General features: G+C 37.6%; 1 protein-coding gene across 9 annotated transcripts in view; it reads right to left on the reverse strand.

The window, feature by feature from the left end:
- Nrxn3 (neurexin 3) overlaps nt 1–25,733 on the reverse strand; it is a 1,486,512-nt gene that overhangs the window by 337,709 nt on the left and 1,123,070 nt on the right. For all 9 annotated transcript variants that reach the window (XM_035445726.1, XM_035445725.1, XM_035445727.1 and 6 more), the window contains one exon: nt 17,539–17,720. In XM_035445726.1, coding sequence (XP_035301617.1) covers nt 17,539–17,720 — 182 coding nt within the window. The remainder of the gene's footprint in view (nt 1–17,538; nt 17,721–25,733) is intronic.

The following is a 25,733-nucleotide window of genomic DNA, read 5'->3' on the forward strand; positions in this document are numbered from 1 at the left end:
TTGGATTGGTTTCACTCACATACAGCCACATGACAGTCTTTGGAGTGATGTCTCATTATTCAGTAAGATCCATTGTTTTCTTGCAGTGGAAAGACCAGAACTCAGTTGCATGTCTAGGAAGTGATGTCTTCCTCTTAAGGTAGGTGCCATAGAAGCAATCTTTATTAATATAATAATATATAACATTATAATATATATAATATATAATATAATAATATATAATATAATATGATATATAATATAATAATATATCTTTTATACCAATACCTTGAAAGAAGAAGCATTTGTACAAACTCTGAGAACATTACTATCCATTACTATCATACCTTCTAGGATCTTTATCATCCATTATTCTTTTGTTTTCCTTATCAAAAGAAGATAATCATGTCTATGGAGAGAGTTAATTAACTTTCCAGTTCCAGAAAGCAGCTCTTGGGATATAGTAAATATCCAAACTTAGAGGAGGCACCTTGAGTGCCACTGGGAAACACTCTTCTTTAAAATCTGACAGAGCTAAATAAAGGAGGGAGATGCAGAGAAAGGAAAGGAAACATTTTCCCTAGAGCTGCCTTACTGTGTCTGCATTCAGTCCAATGTTTGTGCATGTTTAATGCATACACACAGCTTGATGGTGAAAGCTCCTACTTTTTGTTTTGCAGTGTTTGGGTGTGAGTCAAAAGGAAACATGTGTTTCCATTCTGTTTCTTGCAGCTCAGTCTAGGAAAGGGAAACAAATTAATTCATACCTCCTAATACTGTCAATGCAAATACAGACAAGTTTTAGGGGGCAGGGAGCATTTACTAGATAAGTAGTGTGACATCTTTTTTTGCCAGGCCAAGAAAACAAGCAGGGAAAGGTGCTGTCTCTTCCCAGAATAGTTGGGGCTCCATTTGATTGATTTGAGATTTTGTCTTTTCTTCTGTCAGTGTCACTTGCATGCCTCCAGCAGGCTGTTTGTTTTGCTTGGAGTTGAACTTCACACGCTAGGCAAGGACTCTACACTTGAACTATATTCTCAGCCCCCTCTGGCAGTTTTCTGTCTCTGAAATACAGATGAATATTCAGAAGGGAATCTGTGCAGCTACAAGCTAGAATCATAGGAATGACTGTGTGATTTTACAGAATAAAGGGAGTTGGATTTAAAGGCATATGTCCTTCCTTCATGCTTCACTTTGTCAAGGAAGGCAAAGTACTGTGGCTCTTAAGTGCTAGAAATGGAGGCAGCTAGTGAGTGTATACTTTGGACTTTGTTTTCACTACAAGACCAGGAAATGCTTTGCTTGACATTTGAGAATTAGAAACTACAAAGGTTGGAATAAAAGTTTAATGGACAGTCTCCAAAACTTTTAACTGGTTAACTAATGAAGCACGCACAATATCACATTGTCACAAAGTACTACAAACACAGGTTCTGGCCACATCCTTCAGACTCCCATACTAGAACCTAAACTGCTTAGGAATGGGGAGTTCAGTTCATCTATCTTGTTCATTTCCAAATCCCAAGCGCTTAGGACAATACCTGACAGAGCGAGAGCTCACTGAAGAAATACCCCGTCATTTTTGGTTTCAGTGAAGAGTTACTGATCTCTGATGATCTGGCTAATTTTCATCTGTCATTTCTATTCCACCAACTTGCCTCTGACCTAACCTAAATTTGTCCTGTTATTCCTTTGATAGATGCTCCTCCATATGTTTTCAACTCAAATTCTGGGGGACTTTTAAATTGCTATCAACTGAATCATGTGCTTTGTGAATCATTTGCCAAGTATTCATGGTGTTTTAAAGGAGAATGTCATTTATATGTCACACCAAAATTCACTTTTGTTTTTCACAGTTCAGTATTGAATGTGAACTTTGATGTCTAGCTCAGTAACAAAGACCACTGATCTAAGAAGCAAACATGAAGGTTTGTTAAACTTAGGAATTAGGCATCAAGTCAGGAACAAATTAAACAGGATTTTCTCCCATTTCAATAAATGTGATTTTCCCTACAAAGGCCTACCTTTCAAGCACTGACGACCGTTTGCCACTAGACATTAGAGTCTAACCAAGCAGGGAGCAACAGGCCAGGGCTGCTATGAAGATACCAATATCTGTCATACATATGGCCATATAAAAATTAAATACTGACTACAGGGAGATTAAATGTATTTATATTATTTGAGATCATTTAAGGTCTTCAAGCAAGTTTATCTACTGGAATATGAAACTATAGCTGGGTAACAATTTCAGTACTGATATATTAAGTTTGAATGGATATACTTTGAAATTTTGGGACAAAAGTAACTTCTAAAACTCTCCATCTACCATATTGTATTTAACACCTCATATTAAGTTCCCTGTGTGATATAGGGGTGCTAAAGCAATCTGAGAGTTAAGTTGGATGAACTAATATCATTAGGAAAGAAAAGAAATCCTGGGAAGGAAACACATGTCAGATAAAATGAAAGATTTCTTTTCTGAATATAAAAATTGTATCAAGGATGGGGAAAGTGGATCAGTTGGTTAACACACTTGCGATATGAGCCTGGAGACTTATATCGTATGGAAGGAGAGAATTAACTCCACAAGCTTTCTCTTTGAGCTCTCAATATGTGCTCACCCTACAACATGCACACACACACACACACACACACACACACTTTTAATAATTTTACAACTTAAAAATTAAATGACTTAGTTGCAGCTGTATATTCAGCATTCATCAAAAATATTGTATTACATATATCTCCTTATTATTATGTGGTTCTAAGGCTCAAAATCATGGCAAGTTGGGCAGGCACTTTACTTTTAAGCTGTACCCTAACTTTTCTGCTTGATTTTTTTGTTAGAATGTACTTAAATAAATATCATAGGTCCTGACAAATTTACTACATCTCACCTCTACTGGATTGCAAAGTTAATTAACATATATATATATATATATATATATATATATATATATTTGTTCTAATGAGATAGATATAATATATATATATATATATATACATATATATATCATTAGAGTACAAAATAGGTCTTTAGATTTTTTTTAGAACATCATCAACAGGTGGTCAACTAATCCTTAGAACTTTAGTATATTCATATAGGTAACAGAGCCAGAGCTAGAGCTGTCAATTTAATTGTGCTTCAGAGAGTAAATGAGGTGGTACAGGTGAAATGATTAGCACATTTCTGAGACAATAAACAAAAAACCAAATGCAGAAGCAATTACAAAATGGTGCAGGCCAGCCATCAGAGAGTAGATGGTCTTGTCCCAAGCAACAAATGAGTAGAGTTGTTTTCAAGGGAGTTTACTCATCTATGTATAGTAGTTTACAATTAATAAAGAGCTGGATATTTTTATGAGCATTAAGGGAATTTGCAGCTATCCAAGCTGAGATAATGACCGGGGTTATTAAATTCTCTGCCTCATTGCACATCATTTGGTGCATTAGGGGATTTGTTCTTTAGGGGATATCAATAAATCCATACTTTCTTCCCCCAAAGTGAACCTCCAAATGATGAGGTGCAAGGTCTGAGAGAGCATCTGGCAAGCATACAATCTGAAGGTCACAGGCATGCACAGGGTCAGCAGTTGGACCATTAAAATATTTTTCTTGCCACTTGCCAGTGATGTGGTTCCCAACTGTTGTGATTTGAAAGTGAAATGTCCTCCACAGGTTCACACACTTGAGCAATTTGTCCCCAGTTGATGGTGCTTGCTATTTGGGAAAGTTGTGGAATGTTATGGAGGTGGAGCTTCACCATAAAAATTAAGTCACACAGAGCAGGCTTTGTGTCTTTATTGACTAGCCCCACTTCCTATTTACCCTCTCCTTCTGAGTACAGATGAAATATGATCCCCTAGCCTCCTGTTCCAGCCTACTGTGACTTCCCCTGCTTACTGCCATGTCTGCCCTGCCTTGAGGGAATGTATCCCTGAAACTGTAAAACTAATTAAACCCTTTCTCTATTAAGTGTTTTTGTTGGGATGCTTTATCACAGTGTTGAGCAAGTTACTAAGACACCAATCTCTTTAGAAAAGGAAGAGGATTTTTTGGAGTAGGTATAGGGGTATAAGGAGAGAAACCCATCACTTTGTACAACAAGTATATACTAATTAAAAAATATAGTTCAATCACATTACCTGTCTTTGTTATTCTTTTGAAGACCCCTAGTCATAGTCCCTTCAGCACTGACAGCTTCCCCATACACCTTTTTATTTTTATAAAAGGAGGTGGCCATACTGGTCTTATCATGAAAAACAATTATATAGTTCAATGAGATGGCCCAATGGGGCAAACATGCTTGCTGCCGAGTCTAAGGAGCTGAGTGTAGCATGTACCAATCCCCACCCTCAAATAAATAAATGAAAGTGTAAAAGTATTTTTAAAGCAATTATACTCATTTTGTAAGTAGGGACACAGGTACATTCTCTCATTTGTCATTCCCACAATCCTATGAGGTGTAAGGATAATATCTATATTCCCACCAAATATGCAAGGCAAATGCTAAATAATGGTGGTAGTAGGAATGAATGTGGTGTCCTCTGACTCTTGTTTTGCACCATCCATGAAAAACAGCAAAGGAAGAAATAAAAATTATGAAAATAGGACAGGAATGACCAACTTTATGAATTGATAATTATTATTCAGGACAAAAAGGCATCACACATTAAGGAGGTGTGACTAAAGGGTACTGAAACCAAGCCTCTACTTCTATTTGAAAACCTCCCCCAATTCTTTTGATTTCTGTAATACTTTACTATCTAGGTTATCCTATGCCTTCTAGCATTTTATTTTTATCTCACCTCCCTTGTCTTCTTTCATCCTATAAATTGACTTATGTATTTCCCAGGTTTGCACTCAGCTACTTCTCTGGAGATCTTAGCAACTCTCCAAGCCTCTAGTGTCATTGAAGACTGAGATATTCCGGTTTCTAACACCAACTGTAACATTTTATCTGATGCCATTACACATTTTTAGTTGGATATTTCCAGTGGTTAAGTTTTTTTATCTCTTATATTTTATATCATCAGAGTTAAAAACATATTTTATCATACAATATTTTTTAAATGTATGGTGTGTTTGGTTATTTGTTGGCAACATCACAATTTTCACTTTATATATTCCTCATCTCTCTCCTTTTCTGTGCAATAGCTGGAAATACCTGTTTATTCTCTCTCTGAAATCTCGTTTGCTCTCACCCTGATTAACTTCCTATGACCCATTATCATCTAGTAAGTCTTTTAGATACTTTTTCTTGGACCTTCTAAGCAATGCTATTTGTTTACCTTGAGCCTATTGAAACACCATTTTCCTTCAGCAAGTCAAAGCAATCATCTCAAAAATTAAGAACTGTAGATTCTAGATTTAACTACATATACATATTACATGAAAGAAAGACAAAGGCAGGACCAATTAGTGGAAGAAGAAGGTCAGTGAAGGAGATGGAGAAATGTATTAGAGGCATGGATATGAACAAGGTGTGTTTGTGTGTGTGTGTGTGTGTGTGTGTGTGTGTGTGTGTGTGTGATGCTTAATCCAAATACTTGGTAATTCTAACTTTAAAAAAATAATTAAAAGAAGAAACTGGATATATCATCTACCCACAGACTTTCAGTGTCTACCCCAATAGAAGCAATCCATCATCAGTACTATATTGAAATCCTTCAAGCCAGGTCTATAAAATCCCTGGAAAGAAAACAGAAAACAAAGAAATAGACAAAAATCATAAAAACTTGCCTTCCATTATCCACTGTGGACCAAGTCCTTGTTAGACATTCTTACGGACATTCCTATAAATCTTCAAGTCAGCTTGCAAACAGCATTATAATTAGCCTCTGAACTTCCTCAGCAGTCAAGTGATTCATCCAAGGCCGTGGAGCTAGTTACAAGCTCAGTTAAAACTGAATGAGATCCTACTTGCTTCTGCAACACCAACACCCTCTCCTTTCTGCTCATACCCACTATCTGTGCCTCTCACAGCATTCATTGTATTCATATGGACCTTGACCATAATTAGAAGATGTATCACATATTACATTTCTTGGGTATTCTTCTCAAGTCAGCATCTTTATCTGGAGTTATTGTTCATCCTCCACAAGCTAAACTCAGAAGATCCCACCTCTTCTGTGTACATTTGTAAAAATTTAGCACCAGCACTACACTCACCTCGCTTGGAATATAGGCAATCATATGTTAAAACAAAATCATAGGTATGACTATAATTCTGGAGGTTAAACTTCTTCATGTCTCCAAAAATTGCAAATGAATTGCTGTTTAATAACTATGCAGTGAATTAAAATGATCATGGTGATGCTTTTGACTCTGAATCTTTCATTATTATTATAATCATAATTAAGAGTCAGGACTGGGTTTGAAAGCCCATTCAGCTATTTGTTGGCAGTGCTATCTTGGCAAAATTCTCTGGCTTCATTAAACAAGAGTTGACTCATTTGTAACAGGAAGATTTTAGTAGTGAATGCCCCAATAACAGAAGCTAAATGAAGTTCTTAACAAAGTCCTGTGCTAGATAGTTTAGCTATCATTATTAGTGGTCATAAGAACAATGACAGTAACATAATACCTTCTCAAGTAAGTGTCAGCAAAAACCATCTATTCACTAAACAAATCCCCATGCTACAGAAAACACCAATACATATAAAATGAATCATGGAGTCAAATATAGCTAAGAGACTTGATTGCAATCATCCTTTGCCACCCTGAGTCTGAAATGACTGTGGGATGAAAGTTAGCTTGGATGGATCAACAGAACTTACTTAAATGTCTTTAAGTGATTCTAGCCTCTGAAGGTGTCATCTCAGAATGGGGAAGTCAGGTCTGGCTGTCAGTAGAATCTCTGAGGCTAATTCAGTTATACAGTTCCGTCAGCCATCTATCAATGAAACACTAACGAGTTAAAACAGCAGCAATGACAGCGGCACATTCTGAGAATATGATGTTGTGGAGTGGGTGGCTAATGAAGTCCCCCATCAATGCACTCAGTTTTCTTGCCTTCTGAGTGCAGCCAGCGATCTAAAATCCATCATCTGTAGCTTCAGGGTGGCAATGAGTTATTGCTTTCCCAGTTGCACTGAACAATACCCCAGGAGTAATGACTAGAAACAGTGTAAGCGGTGGGACAATAAGATAATTCATCTCACTGGCATGGCCAGCAGTGTTAAGTCAGGCTTGCCATTAAGGCAAACCAGCACTGGCTCTCACTTAATGGCATCTGGAGTTTGCCTAACATACTGCATTAGACTCCTATGTTGAAAAATCTCCTACTACACAAACTTGTTTGACTGTTTGGATGACCATAGTTACACAGGATATTGGCCATCAGACTGATCTCTAGCTTCTACATTTTGTGCTAAATGTCATTCCAGATCACAAAGGTATGTTTGATACATTCACATTTGTCTTTGCAAAGGCAGCTGAGCAGACTTACAGAATTAATTTAAGGGAAAGCTTACATTCATTTATCTACTGGTTTTAAAATCAGTAACAACCTGACTCCTTAGAATTATATCCTACTTAGATTGAAATCTCAGATACCCAATATAAATGTTATCATTGTTTAAGAATAAAAAAAGAAAAGCGTTTTCTCCTAATTGAATAGTTCATTGAGGAAAAATCATAAAACATCAATAGAAAATCCATCAATGACTGAAATCTCAGGCTAAGCAAACAGCTAGGCAAAAGGTCTAAGCCCTCAGTTCATGATTAAATGTGTATGTGTGCCAGATGTGTGTGTTAGACATATGCCCATTTAGTGCATTATGCACATGACAACATATCTACACACTCAGTGTAGAGGCCAAAGGAAGATATTAGTGTCTTGCCCTCATTCTCTACCTTATTCCCACAAGACAGGGTCTCTCACTGAACCTGGAGGTAGCCTGGCAACCATCAGCCAGGAAGCCCCAGAAGTCCATTCCTCACAGACCTCGGCTTAGTGATGCTCACCTGGCCAAATCCAATGGTGTGTGCTGTATTCTGAAATTACATCTCATAGATGCACAGTAGCCCAAGTAGCATGGAGCTGTGTCTGTGTTCATTCCTTTTTAATTGTTCTTTTTATCATTTTTATTTAAAAACAACCTTTTCTCACTTTACATACCAATCTCAGTTCCCACTCACACTGCTCCTTCTGCTACCTCCACCTCCCCTCCCCAGTCCACCCCCATCCACTCCTCAGAGTGGGTAAGGCTTCCCATGGGGAGTCAAAGAATTCTGGCACCTTATTTGAGGCAGGAACAAGCCCACCTCCCCCACTATCTAGGCCTAGCAAGCTTTCCCTCCAAAGCGAATGAGCTTCAAAAAGCCAGTTCACACAGTAGGGATAAACCCTGGTCCCACAGTGTTCTTTCTTTCTTATGAGCTCTAATGAAATCAAGATAGCATCCTCAACACAAAATGCCTTGCCTGGCACAAACTAAGTGCTTGGTGTTTGTATAATAGATAGTGGATATACACTTAACTCTCTTAATCCTAATTTTTCAAACTTCGTATTATAAAAGCTGAAGGGTAACAGTCTAAAGGGCAGTTGTGTAAGTGATACATGAGGAAGATGTAGACATTTGGCTTTACCTTGTCATAATTGTCTACCAGACACCAAATATTTTCTATATACTTTGTCAATGAAGGGTTTATGATTCCATTATCATGCATTTAATTTGCATATTAAATTTATTGTTCATTTTCCTTCACATTTTGGAGAATTATGATCTATGAGTATTTTTATATCTTTCTGGCTTCCAGTTTATTTTATGGCAGTAGCTATTCATCTATATAATCTGGATACATTCATATCAGGAACTTGATTCTAACAATGACTTGCTTCAGCTTTATTAATCCCCAAGTAAAAGATCAAAGTATTTGTGTCTTCATCAGATACCACAGCAGGTCCGAGCTATTTTGATGCTGGCCTCATGTAGAAAGGGTTTCCTTTCCATGGTTATTGCTTACTGTGCTTGGTGTCAATGATAGTGCTAATGGTGTCACCATTTTGCCTGTTTTCTTCCTCTTCTCTATCTCCTTCCCCCCCCATTCCTTTGCAAAGTAACAGATTTCCATTTTATATTGGAAATAAAATGATGACACCAGGTTAGGGAGTGTTGCACATTCACTGTGAGTCTAGAGCCCCATGAGACTTTGCCCTGAAGGGGGACTCAAGCATAGTTCTTTAGCTCACCACATAGAATCAGACTGAATGCAACATAATGAGGAGCAAAGATTCTAAGTCTTAGGCTAAAGGATCACTCCAGATCTCAAATGTAAATGTGAGATCAATACTCCGAGGTTACTCCCAAGTTATTTCATAAATTGGATTTTGGTAAGATGGTGCTTTTGTCTGTTTTGATTTGTTATTTGTAAACAGTTCCATCAGACTTATAAAATGCGAAGAAACTTTACATTTATTTACAGAACACATCCCTCTATTTGCTGACGTGTGTGTCTATGTACACACATGCTGCTCACATATACGCTTAGTGCACTCATCATATAGTGTGTGTTTCTTCAAGAAAACTATCCTTCTATATTTGTGCAGGCTTTGTGGATAGTTTCTGTCAATTGATCTTCATGATGAGCTGGCAGCATAATCTTTTTATTTCCTTTTAAAAGAAGTTACAAAGTGCCAAATGGTAGTGTTATCTTCTTTAAGTGACTAACTTACTTCCTAATACCAGCAATGGGCCTTTTTTTTTTTTTCAGTCCAAATGTTTCTGATTTAAATTGAGATCTTTGTACCTGGCACACTACCCTCAGTTACATGTATGAAATGGAAAGCAACAGATTTAAAAGGAAACATCATGAACTTAATCGAGATTTGGGGAATATTCCTTCCAGGCACACAGGTGCCTGTGGTCCAGCTTATGTAAGCATTCACCTCAGTCCTGCCCCCCTCCAGCTCCCCACCCTGTGCTGCCTTCTCCCAGCTTCTCCAGCTCTGCTGGGATGACACAGCTAAGCTGGAGCTGCAAGGAGGATGCCCAGCAAGCCCTCTGTGCACAAGTGGCTAATGATCTGGAAAAGCTCCTAAGCCCAGAAACCCCAAAGAGGCCCTTTTCACTAAGAACAAATAGCAATGAAAGGGACTGTGAGCCAACCTTCGGTGTGCAGCACTCTGTGGGAAAGGAGATTGCCTCTGCTGGACACCTTTGTATTTCTCTTGTTCTCTTCCTCTTGGCGACCAGCAACAACATCCCTCTGTACTCCATTGGACGTCCCCTTAAACAAAGTCCGGAGTCCAATCCAGTTCCATCAATGGCCAAATCCAAGAATGAAGCTGTGTTAACAGCCATCTAACTTCACTGAGAACTAACCTGGCAGATGCCGATGCTTGACTATAAATATTCATGCAGAGACAGCCACAATGAGGCATCCAGGGTGAATTTATAGATGCAATAGACTAGAGGAACAGACCATTTATCACATCTCAGCTCTGCTCCCTTTTATTCTCAAGGAGTCTCTTTGAATGTCATAAATTGTAGGGAAACAATATTATACAAGACAAACTTAATAAATACTCAATTTTCCCACATCTGACCCAAGAGATATTACCAAAACTTTTTTTAGAGGGCACAGATTGGGGAAGCAATGCTGCCAGTGTGGCACGTGGACTGCTTGACAGTGTTCCTTTGTCTTTCCTAACTCAGCTTGTGCACACATCTGCATTGTAAGTCAGGAAGGAAGTTGGTGGACAAGGTTATAGTTTCTTGTCAAACAAAACAGATGTCCTGACACATAAATTTCCACTATTCCTGAAAGGCTCATAATTAAAAAATGAATCCAAGAGGATTTACTATAAATTACACACAGGGAGAAAGAAATTAATATGATGTCTTTTCTACACCAGCATTAACTACATAGAGAGAGGATAATTGCTGCCCAGTTCTCTACGACCTTCTGTTTTATAGGTGGTGAAAGGAGGCTGTCAAAGGCTGCCTGGGAGCAATAGCAACACTTCATGGGAAACCTTTTTGTGATCCTGTGAAGGTGAGCATAACATGACACAGTTCCAGATAGCCTAGATGGGGACAAGAGGCAGATGTCACCCACAAGTAACACCAGCTGCTCTTCAAATGCTGAGCTGATTAACTCAACAATAGATTTCACTGGAGGGAAACTTATATTTGAAGCAATTATTTGCCAAATATCCCTCAGCCCCGAGGCATCTTCCCTCCAAAGAATATCATTTTATGCACATGAACTTCAACAGAGATCGTTTTGCCTTTGTCAAACACATTTCATTCACGATTTCATTAATAACTTCAGCAACAATTGACATAGAAAATACTGTATCATAGAAGTCTGAACCCCAAACAAAGAATGTTAGCTAATCCAAAATAAATGATTCCCTAAGTTATTTTGATCTCTTGGCTATTGATAGTTTTTTAAAAAGGGTTCAAGCTTGTCATATTTGATACTAATTGCCAAAGGCCACTTAACTCCCAAGAGTGGGAAGACTTGGGGTTTTAAAGAAAGTATCAAAAATGTGGGAGGGGCAATCTCAGTGTCTTGGTTAGAGCAAATGATAATCTAAAGAAATTATAAAATGGAAAACAAACAAGCAAATAACAAAATCATGCCCTGAGCATCTATCCAATTCAGCCTTGCAATCTCTTTTATTTTTTTCTTTGCTCCAATTAAATGCCTTCATTTTTCCAAAGGTTTCTCTATGTAATATGTGAGTTTAATCCCCAGGACCCACATAAAATCCTGGGACAATAGAATATACTTGTAATCTCAGCAATAGAGATGTGAAGATAGGAGGATCCCTAGGGATTGCTGGCCTCCCAGCCAGTCTAGAAGAATCCCTAAGTTCTAGGTTGAGTGGGAGACTTTCTCAAAATGTAAGGTGGAAAGAAATTGAGGAAAATGCTTGATATTGATCCCTCTTGGCCCTCACACACATATGCACAAATGTGCATTCATACACATAGATATACACACAAACATATACACATACTGAAATAGAAGTAATTTAAATTAATTAGTGAATGGATCAAGGATATCCAGTAGACTAGAAGTTTAAGAAGAAAACTATTTTCTTGAAGAGATTGTAAGGAATGGAGATTTCAGGGAAACACAGGAAATGGGATAACTAGTGTGAGTTTAGGGCTAAGCATGTAGCTGAAAAATGTGCAGTGTGCATACACAAAACCCATGTCTTTACCTGCAGCAGACATGACTAGTTGAAGCCAGAGTTCCTTTGTTTGGAGTTCATCCATTGCTCTCAAATATCTTGCCAATGTAAAGATCACAGTGAGATACTAAGAGGCATGGAGAAGTTCATTGGCTAGCCTTGCTATGTGTGGACTGTCCTAGAGTGAGTGATTACCACTTGATCAGACTCACTTGTACTCTTCCTTCTGATAAAACAGAAGGGGGTAAAACGAAATTATTTCAATAACCATATTAATAAAAATAACTTCAAGAATTTATAAGAATTATTTTCAGTACCAATTTACAAGATGAAATTTTATTTTTGTCTCTCACAGTTGCTTTACTACTGTTTATTACATAGACAAAATATAGACACTGCATTATGGATAATATCAATCTCTACTTTGCTGTGTATCTAATTTAATTAGCCTGACTACCACTGTAAGGAACACTGAACACAGAACTTCCCCTTCTACAATTAACATACAAAGTGAAAGAATGATGCTTTACTTCTATACAAACTCAGTAGGAGCACATCAACACCAGTTATTTGGTCCTTATCTCACATCAATGCAGTTTATCCTGCTGTTCTAGAATGATATTGTCCCCCATATTTCATGAGTTGTAAGGTTAATATCCAATGAAACAATGTGGGGAGGAAGATATTTTTAAGAGGTGGATTTTAGTAAACTTGAAGAGTGAGTTCCCTCTCTACTGCCATGAGAAGGCATATGCCTCCCCTTTACATAACAGAGTGAACAAATACTATATTGGAAGCTCAGCTATGGAGCCCTGATCAGCCAGCATAGGGATCTTAGACTTCCAAGTCTTCCTGTGAGAAATTGTGAGAAGTAAAGTCCCAGGATTTGCAAAGTGTTCAGTCTCAGGCATTTTGTTACAATAGCACAAACTGAACCAACATGGGTGCCTTGCATCTGTTCTTCATGTCTGCCATAACTTCTTTTTTTCCACAATAAATCATTCAATCAACAAGTGTGCTAATACACTGAACATGCAACTCTGCAAAGAAGTACAAATGACCAAACTTTTGTGTTGTTGCTCTTTTGATTTATGTTCAATAATCTTAGCCATTAGAGAATTGGGGATTACAAGATTCTCTCACCAGCCAGATAGATAGTTACAATTAAGAAACATAAAAACCCTCATGCTCTTATGATCACCCACCCATAATCCACCCAGGAGAATATATCTTTTCTATTCCCCCATCACTGGGACATTACTGCATCCACCCTTGGGCCCTCCTTGGGGATTATAGCACATTGATCCTTTATTTTACAGCTAATATCTGCTTATAAGTGAGTGTATTCTATGTTTTTCTTTCTGGGTCAGGATTCCCTCACTCAAGATGATTTTTTTCCAGTTCCATTTATTTGTCATCAAATTTCATGATGTCATTGTTTTTAATAGTTAAGTATTATTCCATTGTGTAAATGTACCACATTTTCTTTATCCATTCTTCAGTTGAAGAACATCTAGGTTTTTTTTTTTTTTACAGGTTTTTGCTTTTATGAAAAAAGCTATTATAAACATAGCCGAGCAAGTGTCATTGTGGTATGATTGAGCATCCTGTGGGTATATGCCCAAAAGTGGTATAGCTGGGTCCTGAGAAATCTCCCGGCTTTAGGAACCTATTTTGCATACTGGGTTGCCTTGCCCAGCCTTAATACAAGGAGAGGAGCTTAGTCCTACCCCAATATCATATGCCATGCTTTGTTGATACCTATGCGAGGTCTCCCCTTTCTGAACAGAAACAAAGGAGGAGTGGATTTGGGGTTTGGGTAGAGGGGAGGTCATGGAGGGAATGGGAGAAGAGGAGGGGAGGGAAACTGAGGTCAGGGTGTAAAGTAAATGAATAAATTTAATTTGAAATAATAGAAACAAATGATAGGTTGGATGTGAGAAAGATGTACTATCACACTGCTGTATAGGCACTATGGGAGTCAATGTGGAATTAGCTAAAAACAATACTGAAACTAGTCCTGGGGAAGCATTCAGGGGTAGAGCATTGGCTACATGTATGAAGCCCCTCAGCAATGCTGATAAATGAATTAAAGTATAATTATCATATGATCTAGATATGCCATTCCCTAGTAGATACTTGAAAGACTATGTCAATATGCCAGAGAAATACTTGCATATCCAGGTTTATTGCAGTTCTGCTCACAATAGCTAAGAAATAGGAAGCTTGTATGCCTGTCAGCAGAGGAGTGGGTAAACATGTGGTACATATATACACTGGGATTTCATTCAGCTGTTAAAAAAAAAACTGGATTCATGACATTTGCCAGAAAATTTCTCTAACTAGAGACAATTATGCTAAGACATTTATTGGACTCAGAAAGAAAGTAGGTTTTCACTCAAATGTAGGCTCTGGGTTTAAAGTGTGTGTGTGTGTGTGTGTGTGTGTGTGTGTGTGTGTGTGTGTGTGTGTGTGTGTGTGCTGGAGAAAGGGAACCATCACATGAAAGGAGTAGAAAGAAAGGAATCTTCATTTTTAAATTTAAAAAATTTACTTTTTTCTGTTTGTGATGTCTGTCTGTTCATATTCATGTGGTTGCTTGCAAAGGGCAGGAGAGGGTTGAGTCCTCTGGAGCTAGAGTTACAGATTGTTGTAAGTCACCCAAGATGAGTGCTAGGGACTGAGCTTGGGTCCTCCAGAAGAGCAGCAATAGTTCTGAATGCTGAGCCACCTCTCCTTCCCCTCTGGAAAGGATCTTAAGGAATTGGAGTGGGTGGTGGAAGAGGAACATAAGGAGGAGCCCAGGAGAACATGGTGAAACTCTCTACTTTGTATATGCCCAAAAGTGGTATAGCTGGGTCCTGAGAAATACAACTTAAAATACAAAAAAAAAAAATTGGTCAAATTAATGTTTTAAAAAGAACCAGTGTAGAATGAAATCTTTTTGCCTTCCATCCAATTATTTTTGCTTTCTACAATGTCTCCTGAGTGCTTTTCTTTTGGAATAATTTTCTTGGTACAGTAATACAAACCTTCCAGCAGATGAAGCCATCATGAGGTGTCTCAGGAAGGAACCTAACTGGTATTTATTGTTTTGTTTTCCTGATGCTTCTACATAACTGTCCAACAAGAGAGGCTGGGTTTTACAACAATCTTGTGATTTTATTTTTTCTATTTTGGTTCTTTTATTCTGATTGGGTGGGTGAAGGGATACAGAAAAAGCCAGGCTCATTAGCAGATGAAAGGTGATTTCAAATGAGTGGAGCAAGGAAAGGGTACCTGTTTATTAAAAGTTTACTTACTTCACAAATGTATGAAGTTTTTCACATTGCAGTAGGAAAAAATGACTCCTTTATAAAATCCCTACCCTAGGTTTGGAAGGAAACATCTTTGGGTCTTCAGTGTTTGTTTATATCAACCTCATTGATTTGCTCCAAGGTGCTACTACATATCCTGAAGGAAATTTTCTAGTGATTTTTTAAACTTGTACTACTAAAATATAATATCAAAAGTAAAGTACATTTTTATACAGAGAGCTTGCAGTCACAAATATAAGCAAATGCATATTACTTAATTGCCAAAACAGGGTTAGAGATGCTTTCCAAAGTCACCAAAGAACTATATAACTTAATAAAGGCACAGTGTTCTAGCTCCTCTGAGAAGTTCCTAGTACCTACACATGGTTTGGATCCAACTCCCAGACACATTCCAAGCAAACTGCCAAAGGGTGACATTAAAAAAAAAACCCTCCCTTAAGAATGAAGACACCATAACAAACATGAATGATTAGAAATGGATACACTAAAAGCATATTATCTGATGGCACAAAAAAGTATAAACTAGTCATAAGACTAGGCCGAATCATATTTTTTTAGGAAGTCACACTGAACAAAAAAAAAGAGAGAGAAAATAAATCAGCATGAAAATGCAAGTGAGCTGGTAATAATAGCCTAGTTATAGCTGCCATGAAATAGTCATTAAGTTATATGCAGCATAAATCTCTCAGAGTTTTGTAAATGGTGGTGGCTCTTAGAGGCTAAATAAAGATAAACTGTAGTGACTATGGCTTCCTCTCTCTTTGCTCCTTGGCATGGGCTTTTATAATGTTTAAGCTCCAGCTCCTAGCACCATATGGTTCCTGAAGCATCTGAGAGAATTAAAAATTCTCCACCTAGATTCTGATTTACTTATGCCTCATGCTTTTCAGAGTCCAAGGAGGGCCTTTTACATCGAGCTGGTCCCACTGCCAGACAACACCAGTAGAAAATTGCTGGGGCTAAGCCTGCTGCTGTGGACCAAACTTGCCAGCTCCAACTCAGGAGCTCAGCAAAGAAACTCTACATTCTGCTTTTTGGATCTGCAGATTAGCAAACAGTTTGAGTCAAAGATTCCTAGCCAATGCCCCCTTTCCTCCTTTATGAGATTGCTACTAATCCCAAATGATCTTTTTCCTTAACTGCTTTTTCCCTCTGCTATTTAAACTGAATCCTTTCTGTTCCAAATTAAATCCATTCTTTCTAGCCTGTCATTGCTAACTAACGAGGGCAATTTCTCTCTCTGCTCTTGGTGGCTACACGTGGGGCACTTACGGATGAGAATCATATCTTTCTTTAGCCTACTTTCTTAACTGTAGACTGCACAGGTGATAAAATGGGTTAATTGTTGCTATAAAAATATTTTCTATCCTCATAAGGAAGCAATTTTACCCCTCCAAATCATTTTAATTTCTTTGTTTTGCATGATACTGTTTATGATCTGCAGAGACTGGGAGTAAAAATTCTACCCTCACATAAACACAAGATCTAAAGGATAATGTTAAATATGCAATATGCACGCATAACTCAACTTGGTTGCTGGACAGTTTCCTTTGTGCCATGTCCTCTGCTACTAAAGCCTTAGCTTTCGTCACATATTCCTTTCAATCCTGTAATCACATTTGCAGCCAAACTTTATGAATGAATTCCTTTTGGAACAGACTCACCACATCTTAAAAACACACTATCTATAGTAAAACCAATAGACTATATAACCGGCAAAGTCCATAAGGCTAATATACTGTCCTTTAGAAAATATTTGCCAATCCCTACCTCAGGATGTTACTAACATTGCTCTTGGCTTTGCTTCTTGCAACATCTCACTTGAACCATAACATATAAATCTCTTATCTACACCCAGTGATCATTTAAGGGATTCCCTTCAGGACCAAAGTTAAAAACAGGAGTCTAGAAGGGACAATTTTCTTTCTTGACACTGGGGCCTATGAGCATGACAGTGTGGACAATTGAAGACAAATGTATGTATACCTATGTCACACTTATGTAGAATGTTCTGTGCTTATCTAACTCAAAGCTCAGATCACCAGGAAGACAAAAGAGTCCAGAACAGGCTCGGCAGGTACTCACTATGTGAAGCTGGAGGAAGTCACCAAGTCCTGGAGCACTGTCAATGCGTACAAGGATGCCATCCTTCACAGTGGTGCTGAAGCCCACAGCCAGGCGGTCCGAGCGTGTGCTGGGTCTGTCATTCGCTGGCCAGGTGTAGAGGATGAGGCCACCGCTCTTTCCAAAGATGTATGTGGCACCAGCTATAAAGGCAAAGAGAAAGGGCACATCAGGGCTACTGTATTACACATTGGCTGCTCCAGCACACTGTTGAGACGGCAAGAGACAGTTTTAGGTGAGAGCCTCTCCTACTGGAAATAATTTAGTTACTAAAAGGGATTCCTTCCAAAACCACAGAAGGTATCCGTCTCATCAAATTAAAGATGCTAGCAATGGGAATAAATAACAAAACAGATGTTACAGAGAGACACTTGGTGCCTTCATTTCCTGCTGCATTATCTGTGGAGTGTGGGTGACATACAGTAGGTTCTGAACCTTGTTACACTTTAACAAACATTATTCCCTCTTCTGCAGCAGCTGAATAAACCTACCATTTGTCTGTGACAGGCATGAGGTAGAAACACTGTCTCCACCTCTGCTATCAGAATATTCTCGTCAGTGGCATCAGGAGCCTCACTAGGGGTACTGCACCACAATTCCCGCAGCTTTCCCAATCCACAGCAAGGAAGTGTGGCCTGGTGACAGGAAGCTAGGAAGGTGAGGCAATCTTTCTATGAGATGCCTGGACACAGTGGTTTTTACCTTTCAGAATTTTTGGATTTGGGAAATTCACATATATAAAATTGAGATAACCCGTGTCTGAGACGGGTTTCTTATAGTTTATGTGCAAGGGCTGCAGATAACTTTAGACAACAGATGATAGAGTTTCTGTGTCTTGACTCTTACAACCTATCAGACTATGTCAAATGTGATTTTCCCAAATGTGGCACCTTGCTAACATTCAAACATTTTTTGATATTATAATTTGGGATTTCTGGACTAGAAATGATCTAGCTGGATGACTCAAAGTATTATATATTTCATTGTTGTATTGCTATAAACAGGCTCACAGAAATTATTTCTGAAATCTTTTAAGAATAAGTATCTTCTCCCTCAATGTTTATCTGGTGTGGGCACAATAGGTCTCAACTCTATTTAGAAATTAAAATTCAGAAAGAAGATTAAGGAGATGTAGAAAACTATCTGAAGATAATGCCTTTTTAACATGACAAATAATGTGTGCAACTAGCTTTATCTATGGTGTTACTATTTACTTGTGTTTTTACTATTATCAGCATTAATCTTGGGGTTACCAAGAATAAATTAATTGAAGCTATGTATAAAACCAACAAACAGAAAATGAAGAAAATATTCAGCAATGGTTGGTCCTATTTATCAACCATGAGACAATGTCTTGACTGGAGTCATTGAAACATGGAGACACAACCTCAACACAGGTGGGTGGGGTCCTGGACTATATACTAGAGTGAACACCAATGGTGATCTCCCCAGCTTCCTGACTGCTGATGGAATAGGACTGGTTGTCTTAAGCTTTTGCCACCATTATCTCCCTGCCTGATGGACTACATCCTGGAACTGTGAGGCAAAACATACCATTTCTCCTTTACGTTAGCTTTTAGTGGGGCAAGTTATCACAGACAGGTGTCAAGTAACTAATAAATACATTTTAAAATATTTTAAAGTCTATTTTAAGATTATCTAGTAAGAAGTTGGGGCAGAACATTTAAATTTGGTAGCCAAAATATACTTTGATGACGTTGTAGCCTCGGGGGCTTTATGCCAGTTACCTGTAGTGAGCAGTTTCACATGTTATACTTCTCAATATCAAAATATCAGTTGGCATTAGATTTTCCCAAGTGTATCCCATTAAACATGTTGTGATGCTTACAACTAGTTTTGTAAACATTATACAGTCATTCAATCTTTAGCATTTACTAAAAGTCTCAATCACTGATTATCTATTGTCATAGTTAACATACAGAAAATATTGGAATAAATTATACTGGTTGTACAATCAAGAAACTACATAGCTGGCTTAGAAGTAATAGTCTCATTTGGGCTAGAATTGGGAGTTTATGTCATATGCCATCCTTGTAGGAGCACTAAGCCATCCGAGATGTGTGGAAACCCACTTTGATTTTTGAAAGGTCACCTGTGTGGCTTGTTTCCATTAGCTCCATTTGTATATTGCAAGTGACAGAGAAGTTTTGTCTCTTTATGAGGTTTTCAATCCTTAGGGGAGTCTCCAGAATCATCTAGAGAAACTGCGACTATGGTATGTAAAGTTTATGTTAATTCCATATGCAAAACAATGTTTGCTCCCTACTACCCACAGACACCCCAGAGCTGCTTAAAATTAGACATCTTGGTGAAAACAATTTATGCTGGATATCTCTCCATCTGTGAGGAGTTTAAACAAGTCCTTTTCTGAAGATGATCACAAATGTCACCATTGCTCCCTTCATTCTTTATTTGGAAAACTGAAGGTTACTCAGTGATTAATGTATAAAATCACCCAAAAGTGCAAATCAGTCTGTGACATTTCATGCCAGTTTATAAAATCTTACCCACTTTTGTCCTACATTCATAGTGGATTTGCTATGGACGCTCATCCCTACTCGACCAGTGAAGAATTTTATCAGCACAAAAATATTGTCAAAAATGCAGAGCAAGATAGGGCCTTATCATTTGCAAAGCCTTTTTTGCATCTTTAGGTGGTCCTCAACAATTGCAGGGGCTGACACTTCATTCATCAACAGTTTTAAGAATGTGCAAACAGAAGCTCACATGTCTGTCTTAAATCAAGGGCATCCAGTCTTAATTTCCCCCAAGAGCTCTCTTCATCACATACCAATATAATTACAGAACATTATTCAACAATGGAGCAAAGTTGTCCATATTTAGCCTTACATACATCATGTCTTCTAAGACTGAAATAGAACATAAGCAAAGTCACTCCCCCAATGCTGCTTGCAAATAGCATTCTGGTTCTCCATAAGCAGATAGCTTCACAAACTGTTTTTACTTTTCTGTTTACCCACTACTCTGCCCAATAATTCCCCATGCTCCATATGAAGTAGCTTTGGAAGGTAATACACAGCCTCTTACATATCATGCTTAAAAGTTATGACGGTGTTACCTTTTAAATCAACAGAGAAGAAAATCTCATTATAACATCAGCAGATAGGTTAAATTGATAGAATATCTAATTTTATAAAGCTATTCTTATTTATTTTCGAGTTCTGGATTTGCAATGGCATAATCTTAGATAATTCTAACTTTGTAGATTAAAAAGGCCTAAGAGTTACAATGTGCCCAGTGTCTGGTTTATTTTATAAGGCACAAAGACCGTAGAAACCTGTTCCTGGGATTGAGTTTACTAGTAAAGATGACCAAACTTCCAGAATAGCCTAACAGTTTAACAATGCTGTTAGATGAAGTTAATTAATTGTCATAATTTTCTAAACTGACAGTGCCATTTTTCCAGCTTTTGTGGTTTTGCTATCTTGAATGGTTTTTAGAAATAAATACAAACTTTCTGTTTATTTTAAATAAAAAATGCCCAGTGCTCCAAAGGGGACATAATTACATTGCTTTAGAGTTTCAAGTTGAAAAATAATTTTGCTATTTTTAAATTACAAATCAATGTTTGGAGAATATCCAGGCAACCCTAAGAACCCTGCTGGAATCCATTAAGGCTCTTCACTTATGAGCCCCATGATACCAGAGTTTGTGTTGTCTGCCTTGAGCTTGAATTTCTGATGGACAGGTTCTGACTAGACCCAGTAGGGTGGTGCCAAGAGCAGGCTACATTTGTGAACAATCAGAACAATATAAACTTAATCCTTTAGAGTAAACAAATGGAAAAAATACCAACTGAATTAAAAATGGCTATGCCTGTCATTTATTTAAAGCCACAGCATGTGTAAGCAACAGTGTGAGGTTTCTTTGCTGGGTCTCATCAAGGCAGTATGTTAGGAATGAAATCCTATATGGTTACCACCAACTGAGATTAAGTAGATGTGTGCCTGATCTTCTGATCTGTCACTATTTCACCCACAATCCACAACAATGGACTTAGGTTACCCTTTCAAACTGATAGCCATACACTGAGATGGGAATGATAGGACATTTAGAATTAGAATTGAGCAGGCAAAGACATGAGGTAGGGGAGGGGAAATTAGATAAGTAGTTTGACTGAAGAAAGGTGGTCCAACAGGATGCAGGAATACGTTCTAGAAAACAATTGGATAGAGACCTGTAATATAGTGGTTAAGTAGAAGATTTAGAATCTTTCAAAGAGAAGATAACTAGAAGATATTATTTCTAGTTCACACTTCTTTCCAAGATTGTGAAACATTGTTGGACTTTTTTTTTATTTTGACAGAATTTAGTTATTGATGACAACTCAAGTTTTTTTTTTTTCTTGTTTGGACCATTTAGATAATAATCATAGCTATTGTTTTGACTTAGCAACTCCAAGGACCAGTTTTTATAATATGGTCTCTAAGCCCTCATCCAATTCACCTATTAATTTTTTGATGATTATTAGAAAATAGTATTATGGATTTGTTTAAGAGTCACTTCATGTGTGTGTGTGTGTGTGTGTGTGTGTGTGTGTGTGTGTGTGTGTGTATTTATATATATGTATGTATGTAGGAAAATTGAGATAGAAGATATAATTGACTATCAATTCATTTATAATTTTGTCAATCAAATAATTATAGAAGATAACATGGCTTTAAAAAGTTTTCAGATACTATGTTAATTGAATGTTTATATCATTTTATATTTTAAATACAAACCATATTTCCGGGAAGTAATTTTATTGTTATTGAAGTGGAAAGTTCTTTTTGGAAGTGCTACCCAGGGGTAGTCCATGAATGCTAAATTTAGCAAGAGCTAGATAAATAACTGAAAGACAAGCATAGCATTAGCTGAATGAATTAGTATGGTAAGTATAAACTTAAATACCAAATGGTATGCAAAATTGGATGAGAAATATGCTTCCACTACTATTCTGGCCTCCTTGAACACTGAGAACATAATCCTACATGGCAGTGATGAGACCAAGAACATAGACTAGAGTCCTATAAGACAGGGATGTGACACACATCTACTTCATCACTTCCTTGTTTCTATTTGATCAGTCCTCCATCAAGCACAGTGTGGAGACACAGTTGTGATCTTTATCACAAAAACTGGCAAATCCTATTGCAAAATAAATGAACTATCAATGACATATAACATATTCTACCACTAGATTTGGTTGTTGCTATTACAACTATCTTTTATTTATATCAAATATAGCTAATAAAAATAAAATAGAAAAACCTGTGGCTTATAGCTGACCTAAACCTAACCTAGTTAATGAAAGCACAAAGCCTGGGGGTGTCTCACAGTTACCCATTCCTGAATAAAATAATTTCTCAATCATTTTCAGAGTGATCTATCATTTCCTGTCAACATCCCTCTTTATTTCTGTGTCGCTGGGGCACTATATCACATTCATTTATTCCTAATGGTAGGAACTTATGTACCTATGGCACTGTGTGTTTTCAAATTCCCTTCTCTGGGAATGTTTCTTTTGATTTGCCTTAGCTCAGCACCCACTCAAGTTTTAATGAAAAAATTTCGTTACTGTTCTAATTTTTATGGAAATGATGAACATTCAGATAATGTGATGTGGGACTGTAGAGATGGCTCAGAGGTTAAGAGCACCGACTGCTCTTCCAGAGGTCCTGAGTTCAATTCCCAGCAACCACATGGTGGCTCACAGCCATCTGTTATGAGATCTGGTGCCCTCTTCTGATGTGCAGATATACATGGAAGCAGAATGTGATATACATAATAAATAAATAAAATCTTTAAAAAAATAATGTGGATTTGGTGCTAAGTGGTGGAATGAGAATGCAGTCACATTTTGCTATTCTTCATCCTCACCTCCTGTCCCTGTGTACTCATAGGATCACATGCCCCAAAGGAATCCCAAGAAACCAACTGCTACATGAAGAGGAGGGAAGGATGAGTGGCAGATGAAACTCTACAGGCAAGACCTTAGCATCAAAATGCAGTCACCAGGGAAGAACAGGGTAACTGATGCAAATGTTACCAACAGCCCTCCAGTGACTTTATTAGAAGGATAGCTTCCTGATCTGTTTTTTCCCACTATGAAAAAAATTAAAAAAAAACAGAAACAATGAAAAAGTGACCTTAGATAAAGTAAAAAGAATGCACTTAACCTTAAAAGAGAAAATTTGCCCATTGTATGAACATCATTTCCCTTTGGCAAGGAAATAAGTATATTTGCTGCTTATTAAATTGAGAAACTGAAAGCAATGCCTACAAGCAAAATATCACCCCAGGGAGAGCCAAGCTCTATTGCTTAAGCAATGCTTAAGCAGGTGGGAGGTTCCTCCAAATGGGGTGATCTCCTTCTCTTTCATGAAGGAAGAGCCATGAAAACTAAATCGAAATTAATCCTACACACAATTCAATATTTTAATGTTCCTGTAACAAGAGCTCTGTGAACAGCACCAGTGTTGATTCAGTATAGTGTTCAGCAACATGGTAGTTCACACTTGTCCAATGAGGCCCTTGGGTAGTATATACAACGTCACAGAACACCTGCAGCAGGCAACTAACAAGTTAAAAAAATGCTTTTCTGTGAAAGTCCAGCATTATTTAGTTACAATAGTAAATAAAATCAAAGAGGACCAGTTTTCTTGGTGATTAGTTAACCACTAAACCTATCTCTGCAAATATTCTTGGAACTGGTAACAGTTGAGGGTTTCCCAAGAGAATTGAAGAAGTCGCTCGTTTCGTCTAAAGCTTAAACACCAATGGACATACCTATTTCTGTGTTACTTTTTGTATACCTTTGCTTCCCCCAAAGTCTGAGTTATATAAAACAATGGCAATACTAATGTTAACAGTGGGATTAACGCCCATATCAGTTCTGTGAATGAATGATTCCCTGGATATAATATAGTACTCTAAACCTGTAGAGAGGAGAAATTATTGCTGTATTTACAGGGAGACATCACTGCTGGCATGGGAACTCAAACTTCTGAAATTTATTTTCTCTCAATTTTGAGACCAGAAGCTTGTCTCTGTGGCTTGTAGATAGCCACTCTATCCTCACTGTTTGCATGGGCTAGTGGATAAGTGACAACAGATGGTCACTGTAGCCATTTGTCCTAATCTTTTGTTGTGAAGATACTAGACATATAGGATTAGGAGTTACTCTTGTAAACCCAGTTTATTACATTTACATATTCAAAACTCTATCTCTAAACATAGTCTACAGATTTTTGTTATCTGTGGGGGTTCTTGGACCAGTCACCATAGATACCAAAGGATGTCTTGGCATGAATTTATGGAAACACAATTCAGTTCCTAACAGTTGCTGTCAAACTGTAATAAGCCCAGGAGAAATTATACTACCCTCATAAAATTGTCAATTCTGCAGGTCAGCCTCCATTAGTAGGTTCATACCAGAGATTATTCCACAGCCAACATAATTTAACTTTCATAACTGTACTGGTTTCTTACATAGGAAAACAAAGTAAGTCCTAGGAAATTGCACAGTATGTGGGTTTAATAAAATCAATATTAAGTTTTATTGTCAAACAAAATGAAAATCCAGAGCCCTTCTGTACTATGAGTTTCAGGGGGATGGGAATGGGCCTGTTTAATTTATCTCTTGGTCAACAATTGTGAGTGCTTGGAAAATAAATGTTGCTGAGTTAATCAATGAATCCTGGCCCACCTCTTTTTATGCATCTTCACATTGCCATTCAGGCATGGAGAAGAACTGCAAATAAAGCAAGAAGAAGATGCCACCCATTCATCCAGCTCAGCTATTTGTCACTTCATCTCAACGTGGAAATATTTTATAAATACTCATCAATTAGGGTTCATAACACTGCATATGATCGAGTAGTACACAGCTTTCAATTTATGAAAGAAAACTACCCACACACATATTTGAATGATTTTTCTTCAGTGAATTTTTGGCAGGCTCAGATAAGAAAATCACACCCATTTTTGTGTCAGATTGTTTTCTGTTACCCTTTCATTCCTAAATCACATGATAAATTGGTTTTGTTGGAAAAAATCCTAATAAAATATACCTCAGATTTAACTTCATAGGGGTATGTAGGGAAAGGCAATAGGATCTTTATTTTATTTCA

This window comes from Cricetulus griseus, chromosome 5 (assembly GCF_003668045.3).
Source record: "Cricetulus griseus strain 17A/GY chromosome 5, alternate assembly CriGri-PICRH-1.0, whole genome shotgun sequence".
NCBI classification, from domain to species: domain Eukaryota; kingdom Metazoa; phylum Chordata; class Mammalia; order Rodentia; family Cricetidae; genus Cricetulus; species Cricetulus griseus.